The 19,886-nt window shown below is 38.9% G+C and overlaps 1 protein-coding gene across 7 annotated transcripts in view; it reads right to left on the reverse strand.

The window, feature by feature from the left end:
* The window catches only part of Sorcs1 (sortilin related VPS10 domain containing receptor 1), a 537,652-nt gene that overhangs the window by 145,786 nt on the left and 371,980 nt on the right, over window positions 1-19,886 (reverse strand). For all 7 annotated transcript variants that reach the window (XM_006983296.3, XM_076563275.1, XM_006983299.4 and 4 more), the window contains exon 6: window positions 3,941-4,005. In XM_006983296.3, coding sequence (XP_006983358.1) covers window positions 3,941-4,005 — 65 coding nt within the window. The remainder of the gene's footprint in view (window positions 1-3,940; window positions 4,006-19,886) is intronic.

Below are 19,886 nucleotides of genomic sequence, written 5' to 3' on the forward strand. Positions count from 1 at the left end.
CTCAATGCCTTGGCGACAAAATTTCTGAGTTCATTAAAATAAAAATAAATTCCTTCTTTAAAGTATTAAAATATACTACCTGGGAATATGGGATACAACCCAGAATATATGACCTGGAATGCTAACCTTGGGATTTACCACAGTATAATGAAAAAACAAAGAGGTATTTCAGACAAGGGATGTGAAGAGATAACACAGAATGGAATTTTTGGAGCAACTGACCAGCCTGAAGCCTGGTTTTGATAAATGTGCGTTCTACTTGGCTACTCTGAACTCTGTGCCTTCCTTCTGTCTTCCCTTCTGTTTCTGTTACCTGGAGCCAAGGTTACTGCCTGTCTGGAGTAAGGGAGTGGGGGAGGGGAGGAGTGGGAAGTAGTAAGCAACAGAGAGTCTGAGAGGGCCAGAGAGATTATAGTATCCATAAAATTTCTTTTTTTTCCCCTGCTGAGGTCAGATGTTATGCTTCAATCCTTTATTTCAATTGGTAGGCATTACTCTTTCCAGTTTTGTTTTGACAGGGGTATCTTCTCAAATCAATACCTTTACTGAATATCTTTATTTGAATGTCTTTCTCACTTTTGGGTAGTTTCTGTAAATGCTGCCTTTGCAAAAATAAAGAAAAGATAAGCTAAAAGAGATAAACAAATTGGAAGCGATATATACCATGCCTTGTGAAAGTGGAGCTCAGGGTGACATTTTGCCATCATGAACCCCGTGCCCCATTAGCACAGGAATAACGTTGTGTAAGAATGTGTGTAGATGGCAATGAGCGATGGCCTTGCTGTTTCTAGGACACAGGGTTATGTGGACTAGAGAATCACAAACAGGAAAAGAGCATTATACCCCCAAACTCGAAAGTTCTGTGTAGTGTTTCTTTTATTAGTTTTCTGCTCTGAGACTTCGCTACTAAAGTACGTTATTGCACAGCCCAGCACCACTGGTATCACTGAGGTTGCAGAATCGTGGTCTCCAGATGAACCAGGGTTCAGATCTTAATAAGATCCCTAGATGAGCCACATACAAATGCAAAGTTTGAGTGGTAATGCTTCAACATTTCAAAGCCATCTAGTACGTAAGGTGAAATAGATAACTAACGACCCTGACAATCTTTTTCCTGCTCACCCATTCCTTCACATGTACTTCGTAAACTCCTATTGTACATAGAGGTAGTGTGTGCTGGAGACAGAAGAGTGAACAGACAGGTTCCCTGCTCTGACAGTACTTACAGAATGATGGGCAGGAAAATTGATTCCACAATTCTGTATGTGAAATATAAAATTTCAAGATGAAGGAAAATACTTAGATAATATCAAACATGCTGGTTAAAGTTGGGAGTTTAAGGCCAAATAAATAGATGTTTTTCATCCAGCAGCTAAGCCATCCACAATGATTATCTGTGCTTAGTTATTTAGAGTAGGAGGGAGAGAGGAAGGTATCCAGGGGACAGCAAAAGCCATGTATCAATTATATAAAATACTTTGCACATGTGGCAAAACATACAACCTGGTAAGTTCTGTTTCAACAGCTAGAAGAAAATTCAAATGCCTGCAGTCAGGGCTTATGAAAGGTATAAGTGAGACTAGGCTGAGGCAATGGGCAGGTACCAAGCTATGCTGAGCTCCATGAGGAAGGAAGGACTTCGCTCACTATTATCAGAGGAGTCCATGAGATCTTTAGAGCAGTTGGCTGCCTGTCATTCCTCAGGAAAAGATTTCCCTCTGTGCTTAAATGTTGGACAGGAAAGTCTCTGTGCACAGTGATTCATATGTATTGGCTTTCCTATCCTCACCTAAATAGGCTTTGCAAATAGACACCACTGTTTTCAGTGGATCCTCCACAAATCCTGTGGATATTATTACCTAAATTTCTCTTTTATTTTTCTCATCTATAATGGGAAACATGCCATGAAATTTTCAAACAATATTCTTGGAAGATGTTTGGCTTCTGGTATTTGGGTTCCATGGGTGAAATACTTTTCTGGCTTGAGGTTACAAAGTGCAGTTTTTGTCTCTACCTTTGCATACAAAAGAGCTGAGGAGAGGGAGATGGGTATTTTGGGAAGTGAGGCAGTGTCTTTCCAACTCTGAGGAACATTCTAGGAGCAAAGGATGTTCACCTTCTGGATTAGTGATGGGGATGTGACTATATGTTTTTGCTTGATAGTAGTTGGATGTTCCATTTTTGCTATCTTTTACATATGAAGTCTTCTTTCTCCCTATCTTTTCTCCCTTAATCCTCTTCTACTACACCCCTTTTGCTTCCTCATTCCATCCATCTCTATCACTTGTTTTGTGCTCTTGTTTCATGCATTGTGCATAGTATCTCAACAGAGGATCCTCAGGACCAGAGCAGGTGAAGAAAACGTTGTTGCTTAAATGTTGGACAGGAAAGTCTCTGTGCACAGTGACTCATATGTATTGGCTTTCCTATCCTCACCTGAATGGGCTTTGCAAATAGACACCACTGTTTTCAGTGGATCCTCCACATATCCTACGGATATTATTACTTAAATTTCTATTTTATTTTTCTCATCTATAATGGGACTAACATCCTGAAAAACTTTCAGGAGGAATAACAGTGTAAATTATATAAAATACTTTGCACAAGTGTCACAAAGTAATTTTTCAATCAAGCTAACTTAGAACCATTAGTAAGAATTTTCTTAATTTTCAGGAAAACAATAAAATTAAATTAAATAAATAATAAAATAAAAAAATAAAATTAGATGAATGAATGAATGAATGAATGAATAAAAGGTTAAAATGGCATTGAAAGGTGATACAAACCGTGAGTGGTTTTTTGAGATATTTTTATACATGGGTTTGAATTCTGGATTTTCACATTACTTTCGTGGATATCATGTATCTAACACCACAATCCTCACTAACTGAATGAAGCTCTTCACTGGAGCTAACAGGGGCTGGCATGACCTAGCAGAGGGTGGCCATCTGGTCTAATGACTTCCCCTTCCTGCTGCTTGTGATGAGGCTCACAAGAGGATAATTCATTTTTCCTTTCTTTCAGAGTGTCTTGTGAGAATCCCTAAGCACAGCAGTGAGGTATTACCTGGATGGTATCTGACAAAATGAGGGAACTGAGAAAAATAAAACAAAACAGCAATGGGAACAACAAAGCACTTTAGAAACGAGCAGCCCAGGGCTGGGAAGATAGCTCAATTGACAAAGTGCTTACCTTGCAAGCTTGAGGACATGATTTTGATCCCCAGAACTCACATTTTAACAAAAGCTGGGCATGGGTAGTCTCAGACTTGCAGTCCTAGTGCTGGGAGGTAGTGGGGCGTAGATCCCTGGACTTTGCTCGCCAGCTGGTTGAGCTCCTTGAGCACTTCCAGGACAGTGAGAAGTCTTGTCTCATAAAAAAACTGTTGGTGTGTGTGTGCAAAGATGGCTCAGTGGTATAGATCACTGTTTGCTCTTGCAAAAGACCCAGTTTTGATTCCAGGAACCCACACTGTAGCTGTCTTAGCTTGCCTAGCTTGTGTCAAGTTGACATGAAACTAGCTAGTACAATAGCTGACAACCATTCTTAATTCCAGGGGATCCAATGCTTCCTTCTGACATCAATATGCACCAGGCATACACTTAGCACACATACATTCATGAAAGCAAAACACTCTCACACAGAAAATAAGACAATTCTTTTGGAAATCAAATTGAAAAGGTGAATAGCAACGAGTAACTCTGAACTTGTCCTCTGTGTCCACATGCAGGTCACTCTGTCCCAGGGAAATCCAGAGTATTAGAATTTTCTATCAGGGTATAATCTACATAAATTCATGTGTTTTTGAAAATTATTAAGCAAATAGATTGCTGGACACAGGAAATGTCTACACCCCCAAATAGCCTGGCTGTAGACTTGGTTAAGGACCAAATGATAGAACTAATATCACTATGAACATGAACACAGTTGATTTACTTACGTCCATCTATGGTCCTGGCCTCAAGATGCACAAGGTCTGGTTCTTTGTTCGACCCCATCACAGACCTAAAAAATGGAGAAACATAAAAAGGAACAATTGACATTAATAACTTCACATATATCTCACTAAAGCCCATAGACTGTTAATGCCCACAGGTTTCTAAGAAGACCGTAATTCTGGGAACATAACCACTCTATTTGTGTACAGAGCTTGACAGCAAAATTTCCACTCAAAATAAAAACAACAATGCATCCTTTAGTTGACTAAGGCCAGGCTGAACTCTGGCAAGGATACTGTGTGTCCTTTAGCTCAGGCTTCAAAATATGTCCTACACATGGAATTCATGCACCCATACCATCACATCATCAATTGCACATCAGACTTGTTGGGCAGGAAGATGTCAGGCACACTGCTTCAGATAATTGACTTGCACAGGGATTCACAGAGCAAACTGATCTAATTAAAGTTTGTCACTTGAAGTTTACAGAAGTCTATGAACCTTGGTTTATATTACGTGTCCCAACCAGTTCAAAAACACCTGTAGCAGAGTAACCATTCTCAGCAGTGCTGGACCAATGTAACTAAAAAGAAATGTAGATACACTTCACATTCTAATATGTCCTAAATTCATATACTGATGTAAAAAGAAAACCTATTTTATAGTTCTCAGAGACCATACTGAATAGAAAGGATTATTCTGTTATATAAATAAGACAGTCAATCACACTTTAGCCCCAAAATTTTTATAGAACAGGATCACTTAAGCATAAGCACATTTGTGCTTCATTTTAAGCAGGATTCACAGAAATTTAATTGGTTCAATTTCTATAAAGAAAAGAGTCATATGCTATAATGCAGTATGCCCCCAGCCATTCAACCCAGCATCCTTGAAGATGCAGAGTTCAAAAGTGCACATCACTTCAGGATGTCACACAGAGCCTCAGACTGCAAACGACAGGCCTCATCTCACTTTCACCACCTCATCATCAGACACACTAAAAGATTTTGCCAATCCTGAAGTGCCACATCCATTACACACTCCTCTGTGAGCCTCTCAATGGCTCTCCTTGCAGTTTAGAATGCTCTGCTCCAACTTCCTTGTAGTCTCACGGACTCCTTTCAAAGACATGATGGAAAGGCCACTTCTGCTAAATATACCCTACTTACAGCAATGATAGCATTTCCTACAAACAAATATTCATTTTTATGTAAATACCCTAAAATATCACTCATATTTTTCTCAAAATAATTCTTTGTGTGTTTTCCCAAATGTGAGAATAGCCTGTTACCTCAATAATCACATTCATGCACCAAACACAGGGAAGCAAGCACAAACACATGCATGTCCCTCCCCCCCCACACACACACACACAGGTGAACACAACAAATAAAGCTACTGGGAGAATTTTGTCTTAAACCATTTACTTGTCCTATAATAGTAAAATTGTAAATTGTGGAATGCAAACAAAGCGGGAGAAGAAATGAGAAAAAAATGATTAGAAGAGGGAGGGGAAGAGAAAATGAAGAAGTACAAAGACCTGCAGATTCTTTGAAAGAAGTAAATTAACCAGTGTCTTAAGGGCATTCTCAGAACTCTTTTTTTTTTTTATCTGAATTCATTTCCCCAACTCAGAGAGTCTGAGGCCTCACCAGCTTAGCTGTTCTTCACTTTTACAAAAGCAGGCCCCTTATGGACCTATTATCATCACTGCCAGTAAGATTTCTCTGATTGATACATGGCCTGAAATTCAAAATCTATGCTCTAAACATTAAATCCCGCTTTCTTCTCCCAGAAAGCAGGCATTTCCTAATAAGGCTTTTATCATTTCACTGAAAGAAACCTGTAACATGAATTTGAACATTTTGCATCACTAGAAATAGCTTGAACAAATGCAGAAGGTGACCCCTCCACCGTCATTTTAGTTAAATATTTCAAGAACTACTGGTCCATAAGCATGGTTCTCCATCTCTCAACACTGAGACGGTGCACAAATCCACAGGTCTCTTCTTCAGACAAGATCTCAAGCCACAAGCACTAAAAAGGAACAAGAGGGGCTTAGAAATAACTAAATAGGTAAGAGACTTTGCTTTGAAGCAGGAGGAACTGAGTTTGAGTTCTAATCATTCCTGTAAAAAGTTAGGTTCAGCTTCATATGCATGTAACATGCACAGCATTGGGAGGGAGAAAATAAGACCCAGAGAGCCCTGTGGCAAGGCTAGCCTAGGCTAAATGGCCAGGCATCTGGGTTAGTAAGAGACCCTGCCTCAAGGCAATTATGACTGAGAATGACAGAGAAATATACAAGATGTCCTGTTCTAGCACCTGCATGCACATTCATGGTTATGAGCATTAGGTACTCATATGCCTGTACCACACTCACAGATAACCTCAACCACACTCACAGATACCTCATGTGTGATTGTGCAAATGTTTGTGCATGCAGTAACAGTAAAGACATGGAAAGTACTTTTAGAGTAGTTAGTATTTTCTATTATTTCAAATATATGATGTTTCTCCATTTTGAGACTCCAAAAGAATTCTTCAATAAATGATGAAAAACACTGGTCCAGGATTGTTCAATTGAAGGTTTTATTTACCTTGCCTGCAAGTCTAATGTGAAACTTTTTTCTTTTTTGAATTAAATTCTTCAGACCTATGTCCATGCTGGTATATCTGCCTGGAATCCCCCAACCTCACCCTTCTGTCTTCACTTCATTTCTGGGACTCAGCTACAGATGACTGAATTTAAACATACCTTTCCTAGTTCAGGTGTCATTTAAGAAAGTCAGTTAGCCCTTTAAGACTTCTAGAACCATGCATATACTTCAGAAATTTTTAATGCAGAAGTAAGATTTCTGGGAATACACACACTCACAGGAAAAATTCCTGGCACAATTGGCTAGTAGTACAGGCCTATTATCATAGTCTCTTGAGAGCCTAAGGCCAAAATGATCCAGGCTAGCCTGGTCAATGTTGTGAGTGATAAGGAAGGTTAGCTAATAGCCAACTGAGCTCAACTCTGGTAGATATTGAGGTCATAGGTTTAATTCTGGGAACCCTACCCAAAATATACTCTTGTTATAGAGCAAGGGCTCAGTAAATGTTGCTGATTTTGTTCTTTTCTATCATCTCATTTTATTTGAAGAGATGAGTAATGAAATTAATAATCACCCATGAAATTAAAATCAATATTGGCATGATATATTCTTTGGGCTATCATGGTTGCCTATTAACAGAAATGATATATAAAAATTATTTGTTTTCACATGTCAATACTCAAAAATAATAAAGTCAATCTATAATAGTCCATGTAACAGACAGTAGCTATATGAAAAGTGAATTTCACTTATTTACTCATTCAGGATTCCAAGTTAAAGATGAATAACTTTTGGAGTGCCATTGGGACATCTAGGGAATTTTTTTTTTTCCTGTAGATAGAACCTCAGGAAGCAGCAGGCCCAGGCTGACTGTGAATGAAACTGAATCAAATCTCCAGGAATATTCAGGTAGCTGATTGGTAAATAGTGGTAGTGGAAGCACATTCCATTTAAATAAAAGTAGCAGATACAGCCCTAGTCTATGAGATCAAAAAGAGTTATCCACTTGAGCCATGTGTTAGTGAGTCAAGAGATGTGAGGTTTTCTAAGTAGAATAATAAAAAAAAAAGATGAAATGTTGTTAGATATTATCATTAAGCACCATTGTGCAATGGTAAGGCTTTGCATTTGACTCTTAGAGCCATTAGATGTCATGGAAGGAAGTTGAGGAAGTATGGCTAAAGATGTGGATGAGAGGTACACTTGGCTAGCATGCATTTATTTCTGGGTGTAATCCTCAACATTGAGAAAAAATGGAATAAATAAAGTATATAATCACTCACATGAAAGAAGGGCATCCCTGCCTGTGTGTGGATCTTGAGGGAAACTCAAGTTAAAGCTTACATTCTACAGCTCTTCCACTGATAAAAGCACAACTAAGCCTACAGTAGCACAGCACCTCTATGCTTCTGGTATCTCAAGTTGCTGTCCCTGTTAAGAGCTATTTTAGAACAAAACTCTAAGGATCACCAGAGCCAAGGATATGAAGAAAACTAAATCCAACCTGACACAGTACACCACGAATCCTGGCAGTGCGATGTCAGCCCTGTGAAATACAATCAGCCCAATGCAGCCTTTGTAGACATTTTCTACAGAGGAACTCAGAAATGTCACTAGTTTATCATTCTCCTGGCATTTTGTTTGAGTTTATCCCACTTTAATATAGTGCTCAATAAATGCTGCAGAGCCACAAAATGTCCTGAAGTAGATAACCACAGAGCAAGTATTAAAAAATAAATACTGCGACTGTATAGCACCTACTTATTCAGATTTAGAAATGCAGTTACAGCCTCCAAGGAACTGGGATCTGCAGAGGGATGGAGGCTGCTACGGAAGGAGACCTCTGTTTTCCTTTTCTTTATTTTAATGGTGTATTCATGTACTCCCTGGACCTCTCCATAAACACTTCCTCAGAAGCAAGTAATCCTGTCTGCTACAAACAGAGGCAGTGGCATGCCTGGAAGATATTAACATTTGGACTCCTTGATTTCCTTCTGTACAGCCAGGGTTGGCTCTTCACCTGCCATGATAGTTTCTAAAGCAAACTACAACTTTAACTGTTGAACAAGGAAGCTTATACTGAGGTCTCATCTGTTGCACAACCAGGAAAAACAAGCTGTGTGAAAGCAAGGATGCCTAAAAATCCCTCTACACTCTCTCTCTCTCTCTCTCTCTCTCTCTCTCTCTCTCTCTCTCTCTCTCTCTCTCTCTCTTTATCTAGAGAGACATGCTTTCTTCTTGTTTCTTCACTCTGCCACATTGTTTTCCCAGTAACAAAGCTACCTCCTATGAACAACAAATAAAGAAGCCAGTAAGTAGACAAGACAAATATAAACAATTGTTAGTTTCCTGTGTGTAATGACCTACTGAGAAATCAGCATGGGCAGCAACCTTAAGCTTCCCGAGTTCAAAGTCTGCATCTTGCCATCTGTATTCCTCAAGCCAAAGGCCTAATTATTCATACAGGGCTGTTTTACATAGTGTGTGTGTGTGTGTGTGTGTGTGTGTGTGTGTGTGTGTGTGTGTGTGTGTGTGTATGTGTAGAAAAACAAAGTGAGAAATGGGTTTCTAATAAAGAGTGAGGAATTCATAGAGCTCAGAATGGTAATGACAACGTGAAGATGTTTGTTGTACAAACCACTTTGCAGAATTAAAGCTTTTAGTGTAAACATAATGTTGGAAGGAATCAGCTTGCTTCAGGAGCCTCCTGTTTTGGGTCTTGGCTGTACATGACACTGCATAACTGAGGGTGAAGGCACAAAGGTGGCAACCACAAAGGGTTTCTTAATGAAGAACTGCTGTGGGATGTTAATGTATGTCCTTTGGGAGCCCTTCTTGGGTTCCTTGTGGCGTTACCCAGCAGGTTTGCATAGAGGATGATTAGGACCATGGGCCTGAGTGCAGGTGTCTGAGATGGTCTGCACTTGGCTGTACTGGGGGATGGTCTGTATGTCAAGTTGCTCTGATTGGTCGATAAATAAAACCTGATTGGTCGTGGCTAGGCAGGAAGTATAGGTGGGACTAACAGAGAGGAGAAATAAAAGAACAGGAAGGCAGAAGGAGACGCTGCCAGCCACTGCCAGGACAAGCAGCATGTGAAGATGCTGGTAAGCCACGAGCCGCGTGGCAAGGTATAGATTTGTAGAAATGCGTTACTTTAAGATATAGGAACAGTTAACAGGAGGCCTGCCACGGCCATACAGTTTGTAAGCAATATAAGTCTCTGTGTTTGCTTGGTTGGGTCTGAGCGGCTGTGGGACTGGCAGGTGACAGAGATTTGTCCTGACTGTGGGCAAGGCAGGAAAACTCTAGCTACAAAGAACAACCAAAAACTGATTCAAAACCAAATGGGATGTAGATCTCAGGTGCTTGGAAAAGCACTCACAAGTGAGGTACCACACAGGTTCACTGCTGGCTTTCTGAATGTTCAAGACATGTACTTTACACTGTGCATGTCATTAAGCCTGCCAGTGAACGCCACTTCCAACACCTGCTTAGGTTCCAGATTATAGCCTGTTAGTCACTGTGTCTTTACTGTATGCTTTCTGCTCTGATGGAAATGTAATGGTCTGATTAGAGAAAACAAAGGCTTTTAACATCTTTCTACCATCATTACTCAGCATGTAAGTATTAAATTAATGTACTTATTGATTTAAAATTTTTCTATTTGTGAGTTGCTGACAAGAATTCCATATAGACCAACAACAAAAACATTAAACAAATTTTGGCTTGGGATTAGGACAAAATGTATAACTAGTTTTTAAGTGATCAGAAATATACTTGTTATGTTTTGTGTTACAAATCTATCTGATATTGTTCTGAAGTATCAAAAACTCAGTGAAGACTTAAATAAACAGATCTACCATTAGCATTAATTTTCTCTCCTTTGTCTTTAATTATATATATATTCCTTTACCTATTATTTGTTATCAATAAATATTTGCTTTCTATACTTATTTTACAAACATGCATACCTGGGGTCAGGTAAATATTTTTGGTCAAATAGTAGATACATTTTTATGTCTACTCTGGGGGCTGACTTGAGTGGTGTGAACAGACCAGGACAAACCTAGCTGCTGCACTTATGTCAGTTGTCTTCCATATGCTTCTTAAGTCATGATTAACATTTCATGTATCCTCCATATTTCCCACTTTCCTACCCATCTTTGTCTCTATGGTTCCCTAAATGTATGTAGAATAGATAGCAATATGAGAGTCTATATACCATTGACATGGCCAGGTCAATGCACCTGAGTCCCAAATAAAAATTATAGAGTAATGACATACAGAAGAAAGATTTTTAAATGGAAAACACATCTGACTCCCTAAGATGAATCATAAGGCCAGTGAGATTCAGAGATATAAATTTAAAATAATCAGTGAGTACATTTAAAGAAGAGCTTTGCTGTTTTATTAATATTTCTTTTTTATCATTTTTAAACTTTAGTGGTGTCATTCTCTTTATATTTTTAGCTACATGTTAATTTTGCCTAATAATATATCTAGGAGACAGTTTCTTATCTGCTCATAAAACTAATGGGGTAAATCTCTAAGTACTTTATTACAATGCATTAAATGAAAATCTCCAATTTGTCTAATAATGGACCCAAAGAAAAGGTGTACATTGATAGGGAAAAAATCTACTGGGAAGACACATGAAAATAATGGCCAGCATTTTGGGGGAAATTCTGGCATTGGGGTGACAAATAGATCCCCACCTCTATGAATGACCATCAAGTGTCAATAATGGAGATATATTTATGCAACATTCTTACAACTATTAAGTGTTAAGTATGAATAAAAAAAAAAAGAACTGTTTCAGTATAGAAACTGAAGTCTAAAGCTGAGCGGTGGTGGCACATGCCTTTAATCCCAGCATTTGGGAGTCAGAGGCAGGCGGATCTCTGTGAGTTCGAGGCCAGCCTGGGCTACCAAGTGAGTTCCAGGAAAAGGCGCAAAGCTACACAGAGAAACCCTGTCTCGAAAAAAAAAAAAAAAAGAAAAGAAAAGAAACTGAGAAACTGAAGTCTATATGTAAATTGAGTACGTATATGAATAACAAATGTAGAGAGAGATAAGGTTTCTTGGAGTAGACGACAGACAAGAAATTTCACATATCTCAGACATAAATGCTGACCATCTTACTATCAGGGCTAGGATGGATCACTGAACCTGTGAACAAATTGTGGCTGGAAAACAATTAGGTGACTCACTAGGACAGTGTCTGTGCTGATGCTGAGATCAGAGTGAGAGCAGAAACCAATGGTCCAGCTAGGGCAAGAAAGGCCATGTTAACCAGGGAGCAAGAGGAAAATGACCTCTGTACCCTCCTTTCTTTCAATCTCTGTGTAGGGATCATGAACTTCAGATGAGAGGAGAACACAGACAGAAGTCTAAAGGCATTGAAACCTGAGCATTTGTCTGCTGGAAATAACCTAACCGGCAGATATTATGTCTCATAAGCAAACACAACTCTGATGTTTAGAAACAGTTATTTCCAAATAATGCTTTGTTTGAACACATCAATACATGGAGAAAAAATGAGCACACACCCAATATGTGGTAGTTTTTCAGTTATGATTTATATATTGCTAGGTACTTATATATACTGACAGCATAAAATACACAAAATACAACAGATATACGACTAAAAAGTAATAAAATATTTGAGTATCTTCTTGTGACATGTCCATGAATCTCCCCGTATACTCCTGGGCTGCTCGACAAGGTAAATTAGCATGGAATCTACTGCTCTGTGCTCAGGATGCCTAGGGATCCTTCAAACTTAGTACCACAGAGAATTCAAGGCTGACTCTGAACTTGAATGATTAGTGAAAACTTACTGTGTATTTGGTTAAGTTCTAGGCATTAGGGACTAGATAGTGAGTGAAATGGAAGAAAATCCCTGTACATATCAAAACTTGAATGATGAAATCGTGTGTGTGTGTGTGTGTGTGTGTGTGTGTGTGTGTGTGTGTGTAGATGAATTGCTAAGCAATCATATTAATAAAAAACCCAGAGCCAGAAACTTGGTTTAAAGCCTGAAAGAGATCAAAGGAATAGGAAAAGCCACAGCTAATCTCACCTCACCAACTCCGCAGCTTCCAAAAGCAAGCTACTTCCTGTCTACCCACAACAATATGCCTTTCTGTTCTGTTCTCTCACCTGTTCTCTCAGCCCAGCTACATCACTTCCTTGTAGATATAACCAACCATCTTATTAAATAAGAAACACAGAACCAATGTAAAAGAGAAAGCCAAGAGGTCAGAGCTCAGAGCTAAAATCTCACCCTTCCTCCTGCGGTGGTCCTAACTCTCCGAAAGAGAGCTGCTTTCCTGTGTGTATGTCTTTTCATAGTCTTTTTGTTCTGCCTTCTCATTGGTTGTAAACCCAAACATGTGACTGCCTCATCACTGCCTGTATGTACAGCCCCCAGGTCTTAAAGGCGTATGTCTCTAATGCTGGCTGTATCCCTGAACACACAGAGATCTACCTAGGTCTTTTACCAAGTGCTGGGATTAAAGGTGTGTGCCACCACTGCCACACTCTTGCTATGGCTCTAATAGCCCTGACCCCTGGGCAACTTTATTTATTAACATGCAATCAAAATCACATTTCAGTACAATTAGAATACCACCACACTTCCTCTTCCTGCCCAGCTGTCACTTCTTGTTTGTCTGTACAGACCTCCAGACCTCTATGGTTAGTGCTGGGATTAAAGGCATGTGCCACCATGCCTGGCTCTGTTCCCAGTATGGACTTGAACTCACAGAGATCCAGACAGATTCCTGCCTCCCAATTGATAGGATTAAAGGTGTGTGCTACTACTGCCTGACTTCTATGCTAATATAGTGGCTGGCTTTTCCTTCTGATTTTCAGGTAAATTTTATTGGGAGACATAGTATATGTGTCTGTGTATGTGTGTATGTATGCATGTAAATATGTGTGTGTGTGTGTATACATACATATATATATATATACATATATACATATATATATACATATATAATATTACAGGTGGTAAAAACATTTCCAGTGGGCTGAATTGTTGATAAAATATAGAAACCATGAGATTTAACTATATCAGAAAAAAATCAGGCTCTTGTCATAGGCTATGCATCATAGCTGGTGTTTATCTATTAAATGGGAAAGTGATGTCAGATAGGGCAGTGAGGCTGTGCCCTTGTCAGTGGTCTGTTCATCATCTGTCAGCAATTTAGATGAGAATGCATGTTGTTTCCCTTCAAAATCCACACAGAGCACAAATGGGGTAAATAATGAAAACCAAAGAGGCAGTTTCAATTCTGAAAGCAATTCACTTGCCTAACTAACAAATGGTACAATCAGACCAGAACCTAGGGTTTGTAATTTCTTCATGGTTCCATATATCAGGAGTAAAAGGAATAATGTTAGTAAGAGTTTTTAATAATAAGAGGACTAGAGATATAGGTCAATGGTAGAGTGTTTGCCTAACAGTGGAAGGCCCTAATTTCAATTTCAATATTCAGTACCAATAATAAATAACAAAATTGTGTGAAAAGTACAGGAACTGTGAACAGCAGGATCCCTTGAAGATGGAAAGTACATTAGAGATGAAGAAGTCCAGATACCTCATATTACAGTTTAGGAAGCTAAGGTTTCTGAACAACAAACACCTTCTCCTTAAAGGTTGGAAATTTCAGTCTAGGCCTGGGGACAGACAGAAAGAAATAGAGACAGAGGGCTTGGAAGAGAGATGAATATGAATAAATAAAAATATTTCCTCTTTTGTTTTGTTATTTTGCATCTCCAAAAAGACAGTGCCATCTTGGAATATATATATTGATGGTATATATATATAGCTTTGTCTGTCTTCTAGAACAGCAGTTCTCAATCTATGGGTTGAATCCCCCTTGGGGGTTAAACAACCCTTTAACAGGGGTCACCTAAGACCATCTGAAAACAGAAACATTAACATTATGATTCATAACAGTGGCAAAATTGAAGTTATGAAGTAGCAATGAAAATAATTTTATGGTTGGGGGTCACCACAACATGAGGAACTGTGTTAAAGGGTCACACTTTTAGGAAAGTTGAGAGCCACTGTTCTAGTCATTTATCTCAGGACTTGTACAATTTAGTCCTAGGCATACATTGGAGTTTCAAGAGTTTGCAAGCAGCCTGTGTACTATCTTCAGTTCAGACCTTCAAATAAGTCAGACACGTATGTCTGTAATCAGGCCGAGGATCATGGGTAGGAGGCTAGCCTGGGCTGTACAGCAAGACCCTGTATCAAGCAGCAGCAGGAGCAACAATGACAACTGCAAAATGATGTACAAATACATGGGTGCACAGGAACACAGGGTCAGGCTGAACTAGAACAGCAGGTGCCAGGACCCCAGAAAGATTGGCTGGACCATCTATGTAGCCACTCCTCCATACTTTATTAGCCTACTGACATGAGGATGTCCTATGGCTTTATTGTCTTGTATACAAACCTCCGGAAAAACACTTTAAGAAATTATTGCCCAAATGTACCTTAAATGAGAGTAAAAGAGATCCATTTGGTAAGGTCTAGAGGGCAAGAAGAATAGAATCAGGTAAGACAGGAAGAAATTAGATTTATCCCCATCACAGAGACAAAAGTTCCTGCAGCCTTTAATGCAGCTATTCTTCTTAGAACTTTGTTTATGAAGAATTTCTTGAGTTCTGACCACAAAGTGTGAAGGATTTGGTGCCAGGTGAAGGCACTGGCTTTCTTCTGTGAAAAGACTTTAAAGGGCTTGCTAATTTGCTTTATGAACCTCTATCCAATGCTTGGCAATGAAGGCCAGTGTGATAATGGGAAATGAAAAACACACTTTTTTATTTATCACGTGATTTGTAGTTTGTTTTTAAGCCAATATTTCACCATAGATGTGAATTCGTAAGGATGTGATTGTACCTTTTTAGTGTGATAGAAATAAAGAACATATAGAAGAAGAACAAGTGAAAAGGGAGGCATGGAGATGATAAGATGGGAGAACACAAGGGGCAGGAAAGAGTGAAGACCCTGATGAGGATGACAGATGGAGAGGAAGCAGAAGGAGGAGATGCTATGTGCTGTTAAATTCTACAGAACATGAATTTAACCCTTCCTTGAATGCATCACCTTTAGCACATCGTTACTGATCCTGTAGTAATGTGTCTACTCTTGTGTAGGCATTCATTTCCTTCTTATGTAACTATTGTATCATTAATGTCATTAATAGAACATGTTGAAACAGGACACTTGATAAGCTCTTTGACAACTATTAAGGAATACACCATGTAGTCAGCCCTAATTCAACATGAGGTGTTGGTGGTGTCCAAGTCTCTGTGTTACAAATGTTACAGCAATGATTACTTTTACATGCACATGCTTGATGTCTCTAGTCTTTCTATACTTTCTGTAGAAAGTATTATGAAATGACAGAACAATGGGTTGTAAAGAATGCACATTTTGCCCAACATAATATTTTTATTAATTATTTAGGAGTTTTGAACAATTTTCGTACAATTTTACTATGTTAAAGTTAAACCCTTCCTTTTTGATTAGACAGAAAAGGAGAGGTGCTGTGGGATGTTCTGTATGCTGTGAATGTGTTGCTCTGATTGGTTGATAAATAAAATGCTGATTGGCCAGTAGCCAGGCAGGAAGTATAGGCAAGATAAACAGACAAGGAGAATTCTGTGAAGCAGAAGGCTGTCAGAAAACTCCAGTCCACTGTCCAGGGAGCAGTATGTAATGCATACAGGTAAAGCCATGGAACACATGGTGACATATAGATTAATAGAATTGGGCTGAGTTTAAGTGTAAGAGCTAGTCAATGGCAGGCCTGAGCTAATGGCCAAGCAGTTTTAATTAATATAAGCCTCTGTTTGTTTACTTTGGTCTGAGGGGCTGTAGACAAGGCAGGACAAAGAAAAACTTCCAGTTTCAAATGGCTCCAAGACATGGGGTGAAAGTTTCTACCTAAAACCTGAGAAAGCTTTAAAGAGGTTCTAAAATGGAGCCAAGAGCAGCTTCCTAATTGTCTCTCTCAGGCCAGCTGCAGCCTGTGGGCTTGAGCTACTCTATGGTGAGTTCATGGCATACAGGCTTGACCTGCAGCATGGCGGGAATGAGGCATCTCCAAGCCACACATTACACTGTGTGGTGGATTTGCCTTTGCTAGTACAGACCAAAAAAAAAAAAAAAAAAAAGAACAGAAAGGAAGGAAGGAAGGAAGGAAGGAAGGAAGGAAGGAAGGAAGAAAGAAAGAAAGAAAGAAAGAAAGAAAGAAAGAAAGAAAGAAAGAAAGAAAGAAAGAAAGAAAGAAAGAAAGAAAGAAAGAAAGAAAGAAAGAGAAAGATTTTGGGCTACACGCTGCTGGATGGAAGCATAGACCCACTACCTCCCAGAATCAGTGGAAAGCATGGTTCGCCCAGAGCTAGCTATAAATGTGCCACCGCCATGTTGGAAACTGAGGTGGGCAGAGCCAGCAGCCAAAGCTGCCATTTCAGTACTAGTAATGCTGCAGTTTAAAGCAACAGATTCACAATAAGGCAGATTCAGATGTAACTAGACTTTAAATGGTTTATGGTGTGTGTAAAAATGTACACCAGCTTGGAAGAGAAAAGAAAATGAATATAGACAGTTATATAAAAACTAGTTTTAAAAATAAAGAGACAGTAAAAGTAATATAAAAAGTAAGCCATATAAAGATGGAAATTACACAGAGAGTCTGGATTATATTGTCTTTGGGCTTTTTAACTGGAAAGTGACATATAATTATAAAGGCTATTGAGCTAAACCAGTATGTATATTTTAAAGGTATCTTGACTTCAAAATTTGGATCTAAGGATATATTGCTTTGGAAAGGAAGTTCTGCTTTTGTTTCCACAGGAAGCAAGAGGCTATGAATTTTTTCCAGGTTAAGATGGATCAGATTTGATCAAGCCAGACCTCCTGAACCTTAACAGATGGTATCTATCAACAAAGGCTATATCCGATCTTCTCAGGACTTGACCATTATCTTGAATTTTCTCAAGATCCCCATTCTTACAGTACCCTTTATCAGCAGGAAGTAGCCTAGAAAACTACACCCACATCCCCCCCAAGAAAAAAAATGGATTGAAGATGTTTGTCTTTGTTTAAGTTGTTGGTTACAAATTGTTATTGGTCATAGTCAATCTCTTTCTAAAAGAAGAAAAGGGATATGATATGAAAATGTAGAATATAGATATGATAGGATAAAAGGTGGATTGTTGAACCTACTTTTAAAGAGCAACAACTTGTTTGAAATGTTTTACATTGCTATGGATTTTAGTTTATTGATACAAATTTAAAGTTAATTTTGTTATACTGTATGTATATTTATACTCTTGTTTAAGGTATTATGTTTGTTTAGCTCATTTAAAATTGTAATGGAATAATTAGTTGTGGTAGTATTGTATTCCCCAAAATACTGTGCACTCTAATAAACTTATCTGGGTTCAGAGACAGAACAGCCACAATATTAAACATAGAGGTTAGGGAGTGGTAGCACACGCCTTTAATCCTAGCATTCCAAAGGCAGAAATCCATCTGTTCAAGGATACAGCCAAGCATGGTGACTCATGCCTTTAATCCCAGAAAGGAGCCTTTAATCCCAGGGAGTGGTGGTAGAAAGCAAAAAGTTATATAAGGCGTGAGGACCAGAAACTAGAAGCATTTGGCTGATTAAGCTTTCAGGCTTCTACCAGCAGTTCAGCTGAGAGCCATTCTGGATGAGGACTCAGAGGCCTCCAGTCTGAGGAAACAGGATCACCTGAGATTCCGGTGAGGTGAGGTAGCTGTGGCTTATTCTGTTTCTCTGATCTTCCAGAGTTCACCCCAATAACTTGCCTAAGGTTTGATTATTATTATTATTATTATTATTATTATTATTATTATTATTTTGAGACAGGGTTTCTCTGTGTAGCTTTGCGCCTTTCCTGGAACTCACTTGGTAGCCCAGGCTGGCCTCGAACTCACAGAGATCCACCTGGCTCTGCCTCCCGAGTGCTGGGATTAAAGGCGTGTGCCACCACCGCCTGGCTTGATTTTATTAGTAAGACTCACTAAGATTCCTGCTACAATTAGTCTTCTATGATTGTCAAACGTATAGTCATGTTAAATTTTCTAGGTATACACAGACATAATTCAATTGAGTAGGTAATCTTCAAACACTTCAAAGACCAACAGAATATGGCATTTAAAATGTTTTAAGAAGTCTGACTTTCTGGGCATTGAGACATGTCTGCTCCTGGCAACAGCAATCTACTTCAGAGAAGATAATGGGCATTGAAGAAATTCATTATGGAGTTTGCTTTCTTTGTGGTAAAAATTAGCCACTGAGCAAAAAAGTGCCTTTACAATAAGTGCTTGACAGTATGTTGTATAATGTGGACATGTAGAACCCATAGGAAAGTGACCACTGAACTTTGCAAGATTAGGTGGTTCTTCAGGTTCCTGCTTCACAGAGGAGACTGCCAAACATTTTACAGGACACAGAGAGAAGTGACTGAGAGACTCTAAGCCTATTGGCTGAAGACAGATGCTCCAACATTGCAGAGAAACTTTGGATGACTGTCCAGGCAGCCAGATGTCTCTGTCATTCTAGATTTTTGGAAGTTGCTTACAATGCACTTCCTATTTACTTAGATATTATTGTATCCTTCTGAGGTCTTTGATGTAGTTGAAGACTAGATAGTTATAATCATAATTTTCCTTGAAACCTTAGACTCACAAATATAGGGTAGATTAAAAAATTTCTTTAATTTTACAAAATACAAATAGACTAGATATTGTAATTGTAATTCTTGCTTGATAACTGTTTTGTTATATGTAATTTTAAGGTTAAAGTTAAAACCTTCCTTTTGTTTAGACAGAAAAGGGGAAGTGATAGGGCAAGTGATCTTTCTGTATGCTGCAAATATGTGTTTCTCTAATTGGTTGATAAATAAAGCCGTTTGGCCTATGGCAAGGCAGCTTAGACGCAGGCAGGAAATTCAAAGAGAGAGACAGGAAGAAGGCAGAGAGAGAGATGCCAGCACACTGCCCAAGGAGCAACATGTAATGAGATGCAGGTAAAGCCACATAACATATGGCAATACATAGATTAATAGTTATGGGCTATTTAAGATATAAGAGTTAGCTAGCAAAAGGCTTGAACCATGGCCATTAAGTTATAATTAATATAAGCCTCTGTATGTTCATTTGTGCCTGAGCTCCTGCAAGACCATGAGGACATGGGAACCAGGTGGGCACAGGAAAACTTTCAATCACATCCTGATCACACTTGCTCCTCATTCCTCCCAAGTATAAAATATCTGTTTTTCTAGTTTA

The sequence above is a fragment of the Peromyscus maniculatus genome, chromosome 1 (assembly GCF_049852395.1).
Source record: "Peromyscus maniculatus bairdii isolate BWxNUB_F1_BW_parent chromosome 1, HU_Pman_BW_mat_3.1, whole genome shotgun sequence".
Taxonomy (NCBI): Eukaryota; Metazoa; Chordata; class Mammalia; order Rodentia; family Cricetidae; genus Peromyscus; species Peromyscus maniculatus.